The sequence below is a fragment of the Salmo salar genome, chromosome 04 (assembly GCF_965601325.2).
Source record: "Salmo salar chromosome 04, fSalSal1, whole genome shotgun sequence".
Taxonomy (NCBI): Eukaryota; Metazoa; Chordata; class Actinopteri; order Salmoniformes; family Salmonidae; genus Salmo; species Salmo salar.
Genome location: NC_138294.1, coordinates 87,410,908 through 87,429,037, shown reverse-complemented (window position 1 = coordinate 87,429,037; position 18,130 = coordinate 87,410,908). Strand labels below are relative to the sequence as shown.

At 43.6% G+C, this 18,130-nt stretch overlaps 1 protein-coding gene across 1 annotated transcript in view; it reads right to left on the bottom strand.

Moving 5' to 3' along the window:
* srrm3 (serine/arginine repetitive matrix 3) overlaps positions 1–13,554 on the bottom strand; it is a 51,356-nt gene extending 37,802 nt beyond the window's left edge. Inside the window, exons 1-7 of the mRNA XM_082973822.1 lie at positions 13,520–13,554; positions 12,136–12,231; positions 11,363–11,443; positions 10,868–10,936; positions 5,740–5,775; positions 4,232–4,282; positions 1,007–1,117 (exon numbers count right to left, since the gene is read on the bottom strand). Coding sequence (XP_082829948.1) covers positions 1,007–1,117; positions 4,232–4,282; positions 5,740–5,775; positions 10,868–10,936; positions 11,363–11,443; positions 12,136–12,231; positions 13,520–13,554 — 479 coding nt within the window. The remainder of the gene's footprint in view (positions 1–1,006; positions 1,118–4,231; positions 4,283–5,739; positions 5,776–10,867; positions 10,937–11,362; positions 11,444–12,135; positions 12,232–13,519) is intronic.
* Between the last annotated feature and the right edge of the window lie 4,576 nt (positions 13,555–18,130).

Here is an 18,130-nt window from a genome sequence, read left to right as displayed (position 1 = left end):
TGCCCCTTCGCCTGCCCTGCCAGAAGCTGGGTCCGCAGTTTGTGGGGCTATTTAAAGTCCTGAGGAGACTGAACGAGGTATGTTACAGGTTGCAGCTTCCCCCTGATTACCGTATTAACCCCTCGTTCCTTGTGTCTCTCCTCAGGCCAGTGGTGGCTGGTCCGCTCCAGCAGTCTGAGGTGCGGGAGGTTCCTCCGCCCCCTCTGGACATCGAGGGGGCCCCCGGCATATACTGTGCGAGCCATCATGGACTCAAGGCGTCGGGTGAGGGGCCTTCAGTACCTCGTGGAGTGGGAGGGGTACGGTCCGGAGGAGAGATGCTGGGTGCCGGTGGAGGACATCATGGACCCTTCCTTACTGCAAGAATTTCACTGTCTCCACCCGGATCGCCCAGCGCCTCGTCCTCCAGGTCATCCTCGAGGCCGGTGTCGGCGGGCTGCTGGAGCCGCGCATCAAGGGGGGGGGTACTGTTACGACCTCCGCCAAAGTTGGTGCCTCTCCTTGTTCGGGCGGCGTTTGGCGGTCAACGTCACCGGCTTTCTAGCTACCACCGATCTACGTTTCTTTTTCCATTTGTTTTGTCTTGATTTTAACCCTCTGGTTCCCACATGGTTTTGTGCCTGTTTGTTCTTTGTTTAGTGTTCTAGACTTCTGTGTGCTGGTGTGTTTTTCCCTGCGTGGAAATTATTGTTGTTTCTTTTTGAGTAATGTAGGTCTTTTACTCAGTTCTGTGTCCTGCGCCTGACTCCGTCCTACCGCTGCACACTGACACCTGACAGCTATAGGCGGTTATAGACTCTAGAGTATAGTGTATAACCTCTTAAACATTTTCAAGTCAGTCATAATATTTTCTTCTGACCATATAACAATCACACATGTCTAGCAGAGCTGTTGCAAACCTTAGCTATCGATACCTCAGTAGACCAAAAGAAGTCTGATTAAAACGAAGGCATGTATCTAAGGGGGGGGGGGGGGTACGTTGGGAGCCACCATGGGGGGTCCCTACCTGCCAGGGGACTTGGAGGGGCTGTGGCCTGCGGAGGAGAGTGATGCACTGTGGGAGCTACAGCAGCTGCCTCTACGCTGAGACGTCCTACTGGGGGACTCTAATGGGGACCTGTTGGACACACACATACACATATATATACAGACGCGCACACACACACACAAGCATTTGGACAGACACACACAAACGCACGCACACACAAACATTCGGACAGACGCACACACACACACACACACACACACACACACACACACACACACACACACACACACACACACACACACACACACACACACACAAACACATATACAGACCCACACACACACACGCAAATAACATGATCACTGTGGTAGACTGGTCACTGTGGTAGACTGGTCACTGTGGTAGAATGTTTATTTTGATTGCCGATTTCCTGCATTTATCAAAAATACCATCAGGTAGCCTGATTTCAGATATGTCCATGTAAACAGGATTATTATGGCAATCGTTCTTCTTGCAAAGCATGTTATCGTTTTTTTTTAAACAAGCTATTATATTAATCTGTCTATAATTACATTATTGTGTGCATGTTACCGTGCTTAATGAAACAGACTGAGAACATATCACACTCAAGTTTGGGTTTTAACTGAGAGCTGTTACGCCCTCATCCCTCCCGCTAATTGGGCAACTTTTGCACATTTGTTGTTGTCTGAGTGAGAGAAATGCTGTAAATCAAATCGAGAGGAGTCCATGTGTTCTAAAAGATGAGCCATTAGGATTACACTAAATACCTCTTTGGTGTCACTTCAAGAAAACCACACCCTGCACTTCACATTTCCATATTTGAAAACATATGTAAATTTACAGTATCAATGTTTTTGATCGCTATGTTCGAGCCACCGTTACAAAGATGACATGCGTCTATTTTTTGTCGTATTGTGAATAAAATTTGCCACAGAACACTCTTGAATGCATTCATGATGACTCCATTCTATGCCCAAAATACAAAGACTAACACTGCAAGATCACATTACAGAACTTGGCTAGTCATGTTGGCAATAGCTAGCCATGTTGGCAATAGCTAGCCATGTTGGCAATAGCTAGCCATGTTGGCAGTAGCTAGCCATGTTGGCAATAGCTAGCCATGTTGGCAATAGCTAGCCATGTTGGCAGTAGCTAGCCATGTTGGCAATAGCTAGCCATGTTGGCAGTAGCTAGCCATGTTGGCAATAGCTAGCCATGTTGGCAATAGCTAGCCATGTTGGTAATAGAAGAAGCTTTCAAGTGATGCCCATTTGAACCAGATTGTGATTTATAATGGACCGTTTTTGGATTGCCTAAACAACAACAGTAATTGTGTAATGGTGCGGGGGGCTGTGCTGTGTTCCAAACAAAAAACTACAAGGGTGCTTCCTTCAGTTCCTCAATGACAAAGCTAGGAGAGGTTAAAAAAAACTACGAGGGTGCTTCCTTCAGTTCCTCAATTACAACGCTATTAGAGGTAAAAAAAACTACAAGGGTGCTTCCTTCAGTTCCTCAATGACAAAGCTAGGAGAGGTAAAAAAGTATTGTTGAAGGCTCTTTCCTTGAGTCACATGGTCATAGCACTATTATAGCAACCACGTTAGTTGTTAATGATCTTGTCAACGCTTTAGACACTCAAATGAATTGTATTGCTTTGTTTGTGGACCTGTCAAAAGCTTTTGATTCTGTTGATCATGTTATTTTATTGAATAAGTTGACCATCGTGACTGGATGGGGTAAAGTCCGAGTTTGTTTACGTGAATAAAGGTGTACAACAGGGTTCCATTTTGGGACCTGTTCTCTTCACTATTTATATAAACACCATTGGTCAATCTGTAAAAAATTATAAACTTGATATGCAGAATCGCTGCAGAATGCCATCCCATCTGGTTTGCGCTTAGTGGGACTATAATTTGTTTTTCAACAGGACAATGACCAACACACCTCCAGGATGTGTAAGGGCTATTTGACCATGAAGGAGAGTGATGGAGTGCTGCATCAGATGACCTGGCCTCCACAATCACCCAACCTCAACCCAAATGAGGTTGTTTGGGATGATTTGGACCGCAGAGTGAAGGAAAAGCAGCCAACACGTGGGAACTCCTTTAAGACTGCTGGAAAAGCATTCCAGGGGAAGCTGGTTGAGAGAATGCCAAGAGTACGCAAAGCTGTCATCAAGGCAAAGAGTGGCTAATTTGAAGAATGTGAAATATATTCTGATTTGTTTAACACTTTTTTGGTTACTACATGATTCCATATGTGTTATTTCATAGATTTGATTTCTTCACTATTATTCTACAATGTGGAAAATAGTAAAAAATAAATAAAACCCTTGAATGAGTAGGTGTGTCCAAACTTTTGACTGGTACTGTATATGCTGTGTATAATGTGTATTTTTATGTTGTATCATACAGAGCACATTTGGAAAAGAGACCTAGTTCGCAAATTTCTTCCTTGTCAATATATATATATATATATATATATATATATATATATATATATATATATATATATATATTATAATCAAGTGCATTGAAATGACTTAGGAAATATGCACAGTTTGGAGAGGTGTTTGGTCACTTAGCAACACCAGTTAGACCTCTCACTCAAACCCACAGTTTGGAGAGGTGTTTGGTCACTTAGCAACACCAGGTAGAGATCTAACTCAAACCCACAGTTTGGAGAGGTGTTTGGTCACTTAGCAACACCAGGTAGAGATCTAACTCAAACCCACAGTTTGGAGAGGTGTTTGGTCACTTAGCAACACCAGTTAGACCTCTCACTGAAACCCTTGTCATAGTTTTTTATTATATTGCACCTACTTCAACATTTCATTGAATATTCTTATTATGTTACTGAATGTATCCAAAGTATTTTCACATTTCGTTATTGACAATATGTTGTGAAAAGTACAGTAAATGTAAAATGCACATCAAATCAACAGTATAATGTTTTGTATTCAGTCTTGTGTCAGGTGAACTGATGTGACCTTTTGGTCAGACCTTTTGGTCTGATCATTTCCCCATAATGTCCATAGTGTTTTCTTAACCATGGTCGTACACATGCTTTTTATGGTTCTTCTGTTAGAAACATTTCATTTGGGCCCTATCCATATAGGCCTATTTCCATGAGTGTAAGGGGTTAAGTCTACAGAACATCTAACAGTCAGACGTGTCCATTATTGTAGGTTGGATTATATATAAAGAAAAGAGGGATCCTTACCTCTTTCTGGTTTTGTTCTTGTCTTTCTGTTTGTTCTTTGGGCTACCCGATCTGTAAAGGGAAACAGATTGGTGTTTTTTCATTAAGCAGGTTAAAAGGGTACAGCGCCTTCAGAAAAGTATTCATTAACCGTCGACTTTTTACACATTTTGTTGTATTACAACATGAATTCAAAATGGATTAAATAATTTTTTTTTCTCACGTATCTACACACAATACCCAATTTGCAAATGTATTGACAATTAAATACAGAACTATTTAATTTACCTAAGTATTCCCACCCCTGAGTCAATACTTTGTAGAAACATCTTTGGCGGTGATTACAGCTTTATGTCATCTTGGGTACGTCTGTATCAGCTTTATGTCGTCTTGGGTATGTCTGTATCAGCTTTATGTCATCTTGGGTATGTCTGTATCAGCTTTATGTCATCTTGGGTATGCCTGTATCAGCTTTATGTCGTCTTGGGTATGTCTGTATCAGCTTTATATCGTCTTGGGTATGTCTGTATCAGCTTTATGTCGTCTTGGGTATGTCTGTATCAGCTTTATGTCGTCTTGGGTACGTCTGTATCAGCTTTATGTCGTCTTGGGTACGTCTGTATCAGCTTTATGTCGTCTTGGGTATGTCTGTATCAGCTTTATGTCGTCTTGGGTATGTCTGTATCAGCTTTATGTCATCTTGGGTATGTCTGTATCAGCTTTATGTCGTCTTGTGTATGTCTGTATCAGCTTTATGTCATCTTGGGTATGTCTGTATCAGCTTTATGTCATCTTGGGTATGTCTGTATCAGCTTTATGTCATCTTGGGTATGTCTGTATCAGCTTTATGTCATCTTGGTTATGACTGTATCAGCTTTATGTCAGGTCACCTCCCTGACCAAGGTCCTTCTTGTCCGGTTGCTCAGTTTTGTTGGACGGAGTCTGGATAGTTCTGGATTGTGTTTTTCCATTTCCTAATGATGGAGACCACTGTGCATATGGACATTTTCAACACTCTATAAATTGTTTTAGAACCTTCCCCAGATATATGCCTCATCACAATTCTATCTCTGTGATCTACAGACAGTTCCTTGGACTTCATGGAATAGTTTCAGCTCTGACATACACGGTCAACTGGTGGGACCTCATATAGATGGACTGGTGTGTTTCATTCTAAATCATGTCCAAACAATTGAATTGGCCACAGGTGGACTCCAATCAAGTTGTAGTGACATCTCAAGGATGATCAAAAGAACATTGGATGCACCTGAACTCAATTTGGAGTTTCAAAGCAAGTGATTTAGATATTCCTGTTTTTCATTTTCAATAAATTATAAATACAATTTTGTTTATGTAATCCATTTTGAATTCAGGCTGTGGAATAAGTCAAGGGGTATGAATGCTTTCTGAAGGCACTGTATGTGCAATGTAACAAGCAAGCATTAGCCTAGTTACATTCACAGAGTCTCCCTGAATGTAAGGCTACATATGTGATGTGCACAATGTGCCATATTTATCTGCATACCCACCTGTATCTCCTCTTTCTCCTATGACCAGATGTCGACCTACACAAAGAGAGAGAGAGAGAGAGAGAGAGAGAGAGAGAGAGAGAGAGAGAGAGAGAGAGAAAGAGAGAGAGAGAGGAGAGAGAGAGAGAGATTGAGAGAGAGAGAGAGGGTGAAACCTCTGTTACTCACATAACTCTGACCTGAACATGTCTCTAGAACAGATCAATTTAAGGGGTTATATGCTCATTCCTCAATGCTTGACTGACTACATACTTCAAAGTCCTTCATACTGTACAGTATGTTCACACTACTGTTGCCATGGTGATTAGTCAGCCAACAATAGCTATTATTTCCCCCTCTTTTTACACTATTAATAGAAGAAGAAGAAGAACCGTACAAATGAACTTCAGTTAGTGGAGATGGAGGAGACTGAAATGAAAACATGCTTAAAGTACTTTTGCTTCCTCTTTCAAAAAAATGTCAAATTGTTTCGTGAATCATGGATGAATCTGTCATTTGTTAACAATTTTCTGTAAATTATTTTTGATAGCATTTCTATGTTGGAAATAAAAAATATTATTTGGTGCATTTTCACCCATATTTGTTTTTTTTAATAATAGATTACACTTGATCTTTCTTGAATAAGTTCCTCCATTTCTTTTTGTTTTTCCTCTAACGTACTGTATGTCTCTGTATTACAGTGTTTGTTACTATCTTTCTGTAGTTATTTTTTGTTTTAAAGATTAAATTACATGGCCTCTAAAGGCACATTTAAAAGTGTCCCAAACAATAAGGGGGATCTGCTGTACCTGTATTGTGTAGGAACAATGATTCTGTCTTGGTTAGTCATCCAGTAGGCTAAATTTAAAATGTTCAATATCCTTTCCTTTTTGACTTAAATCTATTTCAACATCTATGGTAAGACCTGAAGATGGTTGGCAAGCAATGATCAACAACCAATTGGAAAGAGCTTGAAGAATTTTGAAAATAATAAATGGGCAAATGTTGCTCAATCCAGGTGGGGAAAGCTCTTACAGACTTACCCAGAAAGACTCACTTGCTGCCAAAGGTGCTTCTACAGTCGTGGCCAAAAGTTTTGAGAATGACACAAATATACATTTTCACAAAGTCTGCTGCCTCAGTGTCTTTAGATATTTTTGTCAGATGTTACTATGGAATACTGAAGTATAATTACAAGCATTTCATAAGTGTCAAAGGCTTTTATTGACAATTACATGAAGTTGATGCAAAGAGTCAATATTTGCAGTGTTGACCCTTCTTTTTCAAGACCTCTGCAATCCGCCCTGGCATGCTGTCAATTAACTTCTGGGCCACATCCTGACTGATGGCAGCCCATTCTTGCATAATCAATGCTTGGAGTTTGTCAGAATTTGTGGGTTTTTGTTTGTCCACCCGCCTTTTGAGGATTAACCACAAGTTCTCAATGGGATTAAGGTCTGGGGAGTTTCCTGGCCATGGACCCAAAATATCGATGTTTTGTTCCCCGAGCCACTTAGTTATCACTTTTGCCTTAAGGCAAGGTGCTCCATCATGCTGGAAAAGGCATTGTTCATCACCAAACTGTCCCTGGATGTTTGGGAGAAGTTGCTCTCGGAGGATGTGTTGGTACCATTCTTTATTCATGGCTGTGTTCTTAGGCAAAATTGTGAGTGAGCCCACTCCCTTGGCTGAGAAGCAACCCCACACATGAATGGTCTCAGGATGCTTTGAAATGCAGTGGAAATGTTTTTGGGGGATTCAGTTCATTTGCATGGCAAAGAGGGACTTTGCAATTAATTGCAATTCATCTCATCACTCTTCATAACATTCTGGAGTATATGCAAATTGCCATCATACAAACTGAGGCAGCAGACTTTGTGAAAATTAATATTTGTGTCATTCTCAAAACTTTTGGCCATGACTGTACAAAGTATTGACTTAGCGGTGTGAATACTTATGTAAATGAGATATGTCTGCATTTAATTTTTAATCAATTTCCTAACATTTAAAAAAAACATGTTTTACGGGGTATTGTGTGTAGATGGGTGAGAGAAAAATTATATTTACTCCATTTTGAATTCAGGCTGTAACAACAAAATGTGGACTAAGTCAAGGTGTATGAATACTTTCTGAAGGCACTGTATAGTGTAATACACAGAGCGCTGGTCAAAAGTAGTGCACTAAATAGGGAATAGGGGCCCTGGTCTAAAGTTGTGCACTAAATAGGGAATAGGGGCCCTGGTCTAAAGTAGTGCACTAAATCGGGAATAGGGGCCCTGGTCTAAAGTAGTGAACTAAATAGGGAATAGGGGCCCTGGTCTAAAGTAGTGCACTAAATAGGGATTAAGGGCCCTGGTCTAAAGTAGTGCACTAAATAGGGAATAGGATGCCATTTGGGATGCAGATTGTTGTTGTTCCACTAGAGATAACAGACTGGGGACTAGAGAGGCTTGTGTTCTAGTGGGACTCATTTATTTAACTCCCACCATTGTCAGACACAACCATTCCCTGATACTGTTCTGCTTATTAACCCCCTCGTCCTTCTCCTCCCTCCTTTTCTCCTAATTGGAGAAATATACAATGCTATCCTTTAAAATGGAGCCCAAGCCAAAGAGAACTCTACCTGCTGAGCTGTTGTTACTGTACATAGTGTGTGGTGGGTGGTGGAACACTGAGAGTGAGCACCCCTCACCCCTCCAAATCCCCAACACACATAGACAGTAGAGCGCTTCACACGAGGCCACTCTAGGGACTCACCCACCACCTTGTTCTCCTCTTACTTAACCTTACATTATTCATCTATAGACAACACCTGCAATGCAGTGGATCTTTGGAGAAATCTGAGTAGAGGATAGAGAGGCAAAAGAGGGGAGGTTTTATAAAGTGGGAAGAGGGTTGAGGTGTTGGAGGTGTGGGGGGCAGTGATACTCAGCAATTTGGACAGAGGCTCATGTTTCTTGTTTTGCAGCTACCATACAGGTTTGGTTATTAGAGGAATGAGTTTAGCCCCGGAGAGAGAGAGAGAGAGAGAGAGAGATAGTGTGTGAAAGATTGATTGAGAGAGAGTAAGATTGTGAGAGAGCGAGATATTTTCTATTTTATTTATCTTTTTAACCTTTATTTAACTAGGCAAGTCAAAGATTGAGAGAGAGAGAGAGAGAGAGAGAGAGAGAGAGAGAGAGAGACGGAAATGTGCTCTTTAGAATAGCTTATTGTCGTTTTGATATTCCTGGGCAGTATTCTCTCTCTCCATTCTCTTTCTCCCTCTCTCTCTCCATTCTCTTTCTCCTTCTCTCTCTCCAATCTCTTTCTCCTTCTCTCTCTCCATTGTCTTTCTCCTCTCTCTCCATTCTCTTTCTCCATTTGTGCTGACGCGATAATTATTGCATTATTGTCGAAAGAGGATGATTGCTTTGTAAGATAATACAAAATATAAGCAACATTTCTGGAGGGTTTTATTAAAAATCCTCCGTAATGAATGAATGGACTGGAAGAATTTCCTCTCCAATATCCTCCTTCTCACTGTGTCCCTATCAATATCCTTACCAATATCCTTATCATTATCCTTACCTGTATCCTTATCAATATCCTTACCAACATCCTTATCAATAACCTTATCAACACCCTTATCAATAACCTTATCAACATCCTTATCAATAACCTTATCAACATCCTTATCAATAACCTTATCAACATCCTTACCAATAACCTTATCAACACCCTTATCAATAACCTTATCAACATCCTTATCAACATCCTTATCAATAACCTTATCAACATCCTTATCAATAACCTTATCAACATCCTTATCAATAACCTTATCAACACCCTTATCAATAACCTTATCAACACCCTTATCAATAACCTTATCAACATCCTTATCAATAACCTTATCAACATCCTTATCAATAACCTTATCAACATCCTTATCAACACCCTTATCAATAACCTTATCAACATCCTTACCAATAACCTTATCAACAACCTTATCAACATCCTTATCAATAACCTTATCAACACCCTTATCAACATCCTTATCAACATCCTTATCAAAAACCTTATCAACATCCTTATCAATAACCTTATCAACATCCTTATCAATAACCTTATCAACATCCTTATCAATACCCTTATCAAGATCCTTATCAACATCCTTATCAATAACCTTATCAACATCCTTATCAATAACCTTATCAACATCCTTATCAATAACCTTATCAACATCCTTATCAACATCCTTATCAATAACCTTATCAACATCCTTATCAATAACCTTATCAACATCCTTATCAACAACCTTATCAACATCCTTATCAATAACCTTATCAACATCCTTATCAATATCCTTATCAACATCCTTATCAATAACCTTATCAACATCCTTATCAATAACCTTATCAACATCCTTATCAACATCCTTATCAATAACCTTATCAACATCCTTATCAATAACCTTATCAACATCCTTATCAATAACCTTATCAATAACCTTATCAACATCCTTACCAATAACCTTATCAACATCCTTACCAATAACCTTATCAACATCCTTATCAATAACCTTATCAACACCCTTATCAACATCCTTATCAATAACCTTATCAACATCCTTATCAATACCCTTATCCTTATCAATATTATAGTCTTTTATTGTCTGGAAATGATTGCTCATGTGTGGTTGCTGTACTATTTGGGCCTATAGGATAGCTTGAGTTGGGTATTTCTGAGTGCTTTGTTGACACCAACGTTACATTTTCCATCCAAGCCTTTTCTGGGATAGTTATGTTGTGAAGTGTCCTGTGGTAAGATGAACCCCTTTTCCCTGTTACGCAAGCAGGCTGAAGCACGTCGGGGTACGCTCACATTCTCTGGCTATTTATAGCTCTTCCCGGTGGTTCTCACAGGCTCGATATAATCTAGAATATGATCGGTCATGAAAAGTTAATGAGACAGAAGTCCATCTCTCTAGTAAATCCCTCCTCCTTCCTTATGACTCACACGCACGCACACACACACACACACACACACACACACACACACACACACACACACACACACACACACACACACACACACACACACACACACACACACACACACACACACACACACACACACACACACACACACACAAAACATGTAAACGCACCTGTCTCGCTTGTGTTTTTTCCCACTCTTCTTCTTCTTCTCTCTGCGGGAGGGAGAGGAGCTGTCGAACCTGCGGGAGTTATGGGGAGAGAGAGACAGCTCAGAGGGAGGGAAGGATGGAGAGAGAGCTCAGATGGAAGGAGAGAAAGATAAGGAAAGAGAGAAAGAGAGAGAGGGAGAGAGGGAGAGAGAGAGCGTAAAAGGGAGCCCAGGAGGGAGATAAAGATAAGGAAAGAGAGAAAGAGAGAGAGAGGGAGAGAGAGAGAGAGAGAGAGAGAGAGAGAGAGAGAGAGAGAGAGAAAGGGAGAGAGAGAAAGAGAAAGAGAGAGGGAGAGAGGGAGAGAGAGAAAGGGAGAAAGAGAAAGAGAGAGAGGGAGAGAGAGAGGGTAAAAGGAGAGCATTCCTCCATAATGAAGCTTATCCATATGGAATGTTTAACAATAGCAGGAATATTTAATTCCTGGAAACATAGAGTTGATCTAGAGAGACGACTGACCGGCTCCTTCTGAACGCACGTTTCTTCTTCTTCCTCTTCTTTGGTCGAGGAGATGGAGAGCTGCTAGAGTTCCTCTGTATTCTATGGTAGAGAGAGAGAGAGAGAGAGAGAGTAAATGTATCTCTTAATCTCCAATATGTACATTGTTATGTCATGCCAATAAAGCAGATGTTATTTTATTTAACTGGGAGAAAGAGGGGGGGGGCGGGGTGTCCAGTGAGTGAAACATACAGGTGTTTCTTCAGTCAGAAATAAAATGCATGTTCTCTGATTAATCAACAGTACATTGGTCAGCTACAGGCAAGCTTTGCTCCAAGGGAACTCACTTAATTTCCTGTTAGAGTGCTGAGACAATCCATACTTTACATGAGAACATAACGCTTCACACCATCTCTGGCAATCTGCTTTGCAATTAAACATATTCTGGCACAATGTCATTCTGACAGTCAATCTATTCATCCATACTGTATTGGCTTTACTTCAAAACACATCAACAGCAATGTATCGTAGTATATGCCGGAATGCCCTGTACTGAGTGTGTGTGTGTGTGTGTGTGTGTGTGTGTGTGTGTGTGTGTGTGCGTGCGTGTGCGTCTGTGTGTGTATATGTGTGAGTGTATATGTGCGTGTGTGTGTGTGTGTGTGTGTGTGTGTGTGTGTGTGTGTGTGTGTGTGTGTGTGTGTTGTGTGTCTGTGTGTATGTGTGTGTGTGTGTGTGTGTGTGTGTGTGTGTGTGTGTGTGTGTGTGTGTGTGTGTGTGTGTGTGTTCCCTACCTATAACTGTCTTTATCTCCGTGCCATTCACCGTCCTCCTGGTAACCTTCAGCTGGGTCTGTCTGCACCTCACCATGCTCTCCATGGACCTTGACCCTGCAGGGAACACACAGGTCAGAGGTCAGGGGTCAGAGGTCAGAGGAAGCAACCAAAGGGAGACCAGGGAAGTGACCGTATCTGGGTCGAAATGACAAGAGCTTAGGAACACTACTGCTGAATCAGGGACATGTTAAATCAGGGAAATGCTAAATCAGGGACATGTTAAATCAGGGACATGCTAAATCAGGGACATGTTAAATCAGGGACATGCTAAATCAGGGACATGTTAAATCAGGGACATGTTAAATCAGGGACATGTTAAATCAGGGAAATGCTAAATCAGGGACATGTTAAATCAGGGACATGTTAAATCAGGGACATGTTAAATCAGGGACATGTTAAAGCCTCTGAACGCCTCCAAATATAAAAACTATTTTCAAAACATGTAACCAAATCATTTGTTAGAACACAAATCTCTTTACTTATCCGTGTCCAAATCATCTTGTCAGAGCAGAAATGAAACACAACTCAAATCTGACCTCTGAAAAATGAAAATGCCTCCATCTCTCCATCCTTGTCACGCCCTGACCAGGTGAACTCGGGTATTTTGGGTCAGGGTGTGTCATGTTGGGTATTTTTCCTTGGTTTGTTTTCTATGTTGGCGTTACAGCCTTGTGTTAGCTCTAGGTGTTTATTTCTATGTTGGGTTCTGTCGATTCCCAATCAGAGACAGCTGTCGCTAGTTGTCTCTGATTGGGATCACATTTAAGTTCCTTTTTCCCCCACGCTGTTGGTGGGCTGTTGTCTCTTTGTGTTTTGAGCAGTTAACGTATCGGCATTTTCTTGGTTTTGTGTACGTGTTTATTTCAGTGTTAAGAATAAACATGTGTTCGCTCCCAGCTGCGTTTTGGTCCGCTTCCTCGTCACCCGACGACGATCGTTACAATCCTACAGTTGACATCTCTCCATCTCTCCATCATACACCATCCCTTCCTCTTACACATGCAAATGGCCTCTGGCATCCTCCTCCCCTCCCTAATCCCTCCATCCCTTCTCTTCTCTTCTCTTTCCTGGCCTGCACCATGTGGCCTCTACTGATCCCTTTCATCTGGCCACGTACAGCACATATTCAGACACACTCACGCTCGCACATGTACGCAAGGATGTATCTCTCCCCCCGCCGAGATACAACGGGTTGGTTCTGGGATGGAGAGAGCAGGAGGTGGGACGGGAAAGGGAACTGAAGGGAGGCAGCAGAGAAAGGCGGAGGCAGACCCCAATCTGTCTACACCAGCACCATCGCCACCGAAGACAGCGGCAGCAGAGCCAGAGCCTGGAAAAGTACCAGAGGAAGTGACCAAGGGACCGGCCGTTCAACATGAGCTTCCTCGGGCAAGACAGCACACATAGAGAGAAAGAGAGAGAGAGAGCAAGAGAGAGCAAGAGAGCGGAGAGAGAGAGAGCGAGAGCGAGAAAGAGAACAAGAGAGACAGAAAGAGAGAGAGAGACAGAGAGACAGAGAGACAGAGAGAGAGAGAGTGCAAGAGAGAGAGACAAAGAGACAGAGAGAGAGAGAGAGAGAGAGAGAGAGAGAGAGACAAAGAGACAGAGAGAGAGAGAGAGAGGGAGAGAGAGAGAGAGAGAGAGGGAGAGAGAGAGAGAGAGATGAAGGGAGAGAGAGAGGGAGAGAGATGAAGGGAGAGAGAGAGAGGGAGAGAGATGAAGGGAGAGAGAGAGAGAGAGAGAGAGAGAGAGAGAGAGAGGAAGGGAGAGAGAGAGAGGGAGAGAGATGAAGGGAGAGAGAGAGAGGGAGAGAGAGAGATGAAGGGAGAGTGAGAGAGAGAGAGAGAGAGAGAGAGAGAGAGAGAGAGGAAGGGAGAGAGAGAGACAGGGAGAGAGATGAAGGGAGAGAGAGAGAGGGAGAGAGATGAAGGGAGAGAGAGAGAGAGAGAGGGAGGGAGAGAGAGATGGGGACGTGCTCCAGTAACACATATTACTACAAATCCAGATTATCATTGATCAAATCACTCTCAGAGCTTCGTGGCCTAACTAATATATATATTACATGTGTTGCTGTGTTGACATTAACCAAAGCCTGAGATTACAATGGTGCTTTATGAAGGGGGGAAAGTGATCTTACATGTTAATAATTATACATGAGAGTAGAAGGTAAGAACGAAAGGAAAAAGAAAAAAGAGAAAGACGACAGCAAATGTGAAGACATCAAAAAGACAATACATTCATAATGAGTGTGTGTGTGTGTGTGTGTGTGTGTGTGTGTGACACTGAGATGCATATCTGGTCTAATTTAAGGTTTAATAAGTTTCAGCATGAAATCATCTGAAAAGGTAGCAAATGAGTCAAAACAAAAACACCCCCCTGAAAGCTGAAGGAGACAGAAATATAAGTGGTTAGAGTGTTGGGCCAGTAACCGAAAGGTCACGAGTTCTAATCCCCGAGCCGAGAAGGTGAAACATCTGTTGACGTGCCCTTGAGCAAGGCACTTAACCCGAATCGCTCCTGGGTCGCCGTCAATAATGGCTGATTCCTGGACGTGACCGTACTCTCTAAGGGTGTCTCAGAGGGAGTTGGTATTTTCAAAAAAAAAACACATTTCCAATTCACACATGTATTAATACACACAGGAACATGTGTGAAATAGAACAAATATATGCACCTACCAAATGAATATTATTATTAGAAAGAACAGTAGGCTGTAGGTAGTAAGTGAGGCTGTAGAGAGACTTCAGAGTTGAGAAAGAAGAGAGAAAGAGAGAGAGAGAGAGAGAGAGAGATGGATGGATGGATGGATGCTCTGAGTTCGAGGTGAACATAGATATAGAGAGAGATAGGGATGGTTGCATAGATAGATAGATAGATAGATAGATAGATAGATAGATAGATAGATAGATAGATAGATAGATAGATAGATAGATAGATAGATAGATAGATAGATAGATAGATAGATAGATAGATAGATAGATAGATAGATAGATAGATAGATAGATAGATAGATAGATAGATAGATAGATAGATAGATAGATAGATAGATAGATAGATGGGTGTTACTCAAACCATTACATGACGCATTGTCTTTAAGATTTGTAAATAATCTCTGCACAGGCTGATGGCAACACGTGTCTCTACGGTAACAGGAATACAGGATACAAAAAGCTTGCACATACTTGCATGGAAGACCAGTCCCTACAGCCTTGTTACCAACGACAGTCTCAAATGAGAGCTGAAGGAACACCAAATTGTGCCTAGAATAACGAATTACAGATGATGCCATCTCCAGTCTCTCTCAATTCAATTCAAGGGGCTTTATTGGCATGGAAAACATATGTTAATTGCCAAAGCAAGTGAGGTAGATAATATACAAAAGTGAAATAAACAATAAAAATGAACAGTAAACATTCCAATCACAGAAGTTCTCTCTCTCTCTCTCTCTCTCTCCCTGCCCACAGTGTATCTCTCTCTCTCTCTCTCTCTCCCTGCCCACAGTATCTCTCTCTCTCTCTCTCCCTGCCCACAGTATCTCTCTCTCTCTCCCTGCCCACAGTATCTCTCTCTCTCCCTGCCCACGGTATCTCTCTCTCTCTCTCTCCCTGCCCACAGTATCTCTCTCTCTCTCTCTCTCCCTGCCCACAGTATCTCTCTCTCTCTCTCTCTCCCTGCCCACAGTATCTCTCTCTCTCTCTCCCTGCCCACAGTATCTCTCTCTCACTCTCTCCCTGCCCACAGTATCTCTCTCTCTCTCTCTCCCTGCCCACAGTACTCTCTCTCTCTCTCTCTCCCTGCCCACAGTATCTCTCTCTCTCTCTCTCCCTGCCCACAGTATCACTCTCTCTCTCTCTCTCTCTCTCTCTCTCCCTGCCCACAGTGTATCTCTCTCTCTCTCTCTCTCTCTCTGTCTCTCTCTCTCTCTCTCTCTGTCTCTCTCTCTCTCTCTCTCTCTCTCTCTCTCTCTCTCTCTCTCTCTCTCTCTCTCTCTCTCCCCTGCCCACAGTGTATCTCTCTCTCTCTCTCTCTCTCTCTCTCTCTCTCTCTCTCTCTCTCTCTCTCTCTCTCTCTCTCTCTCTGTTCATCAGGGAGGAATACTCCATGATGAATGGAGTGTTCCTCTGGCCATATGACTAAGTGTCTCTCTGTCTAATGATGTTTGCTGGGGCAGAGAAGGCTCTCTAATTCAGCTGCTGTCCCGGGATCTGTGACCTGGGTCCTGGGTGGTGTCTGACAGTGATGGACTATGGCCATTGTTCTTGTTTCCTTAGGGCCACATACACACTGTAGCATAGCAGTACAACACCCTTAGAAAAAAGACTGCTGTCTAGAAACTCTGCTGTCCCCGTACTGGAACCCTTTGAAGAACCCTTTTTGGTTCCAAGTAGAACCCTTTTAGCTTCCATGTAGGACCCTTTACACAGAGGGTTCTACATGGAACCAAAAAGGGTTCTCCTATGGGGACAGTCGAAGAACCCTTTTGGAACCCTTTTTTCTAAGAGTATACTCCTTCCTTATCATCTCAGGCCTAGACAGCCCCAGCCTCAGCCCCAGTCAGTCTCAGCCCCAGCTACCAGCCTCTGCCAGCCCCAGCCTCAGCCCCAGTCTCAGCCCCAGTCAGTCTCAGCCCCAGCTACCAGCCTCTGCCAGCCCCAGCCTCAGCCCCAGCCAGTCTCAGCCCCAGTCTCAGCCCCAGTCTCAGTCACAGCCCCAGTCAGTCTCAGCCCCATTCTCAGTCACAGCCCCTCTCAGTCTCAGCCCCAGCCAGTCTCAGCCCAAGCCAGTCTCAGCCCCAGCCTCAGCTCCAGCCAGTCTCAGCCTCAGCCAGTCTCAGCCCCAGTCTCAGCCTCAGCCAGTCTCAGCCCCAGCCAGTCTCAGCCTCAGCCAGTCTCAGCCTCAGCCAGTCTCAGCCCCAGCCAGTCTCAGCCCCAGCCAGTCTCAGCCTCAGCCAGTCTCAGCCCCAGCCAGTCTCAGCCCCAGCCAGTCTCAGCCCCAGGCTCAGTCTCAGCCCCAGCCAGTCTCAGCCCCATTCTCAGTCACAGCCCCAGCCAGTCTCAGCCCCAGCCAGTCTCAGCCCCAGCCAGTCTCAGCCCCAGTCTCAGCCCCAGCCTCAGCTCCAGCCAGTCTCAGCCCCAGCCAGTCTCAGCCCCATTCTCAGTCACAGCCCCAGCTAGTCTCAGCCCCAGCCAGTCTCAGCCTCAGCCAGTCTCAGCCCCAGTCTCAGCCCCAGCCAGTCTCAGCCTCAGCCAGTCTCAGCCCCAGCCAGTCTCAGTCTCAGCCTCAGCCAGTCTCAGCCCCAGCCAGTCTCAGCCCCAGCCAGTCTCAGCCTCAGCCAGTCTCAGCCCCAGCCAGCCTCAGCCCCAGCCAGTCTCAGCCCTAGCCTCAGCCAGTCTCAGCCCCAGCCAGTCTCAGCCTCAGCCAGTCTCAGCCCCAGCCAGTCTCCGCCCCAGCCAGTCTCAGCCTCAGCCAGTTCAGCCTCAGCCAGCCTCAGCCCCAGCCAGTCTCAGCCCCAGCCAGTCTCAGCCCCAGCCAGCCTCAGCCTCAGCCAGTCTCAGCCCCAGCCAGCCTCAGCCTCAGCCAGTCTCAGCCCCAGCCAGTTCAGCCCCAGCCTCAGCCAGCCTCATCCCTGCCCCACTGCTGGGTTAATCTGAGTCATAGGCACAGAGGCAGAGGCTGACAACCGTCCAGGACAGATATTTTATGTAGGTCAGAGTGCGATGAGAAGTCTGATGACATTTAACAATATCAATTCTTTAGATCGGTTGGGACTTTGGTCTTTATGAGAAATGTATTTCAATTGTTCAATTCTCATTTCATTTAAAACTCACCACCCCAACCTCCCCCCTTAAAAATAAAAACCAAAAATACATCCTGTAATGCATACATGTACCATACTCACCTTTCCAGCAACCACATGATACAAGCCAACATCACAATACTCAAGACAATACCC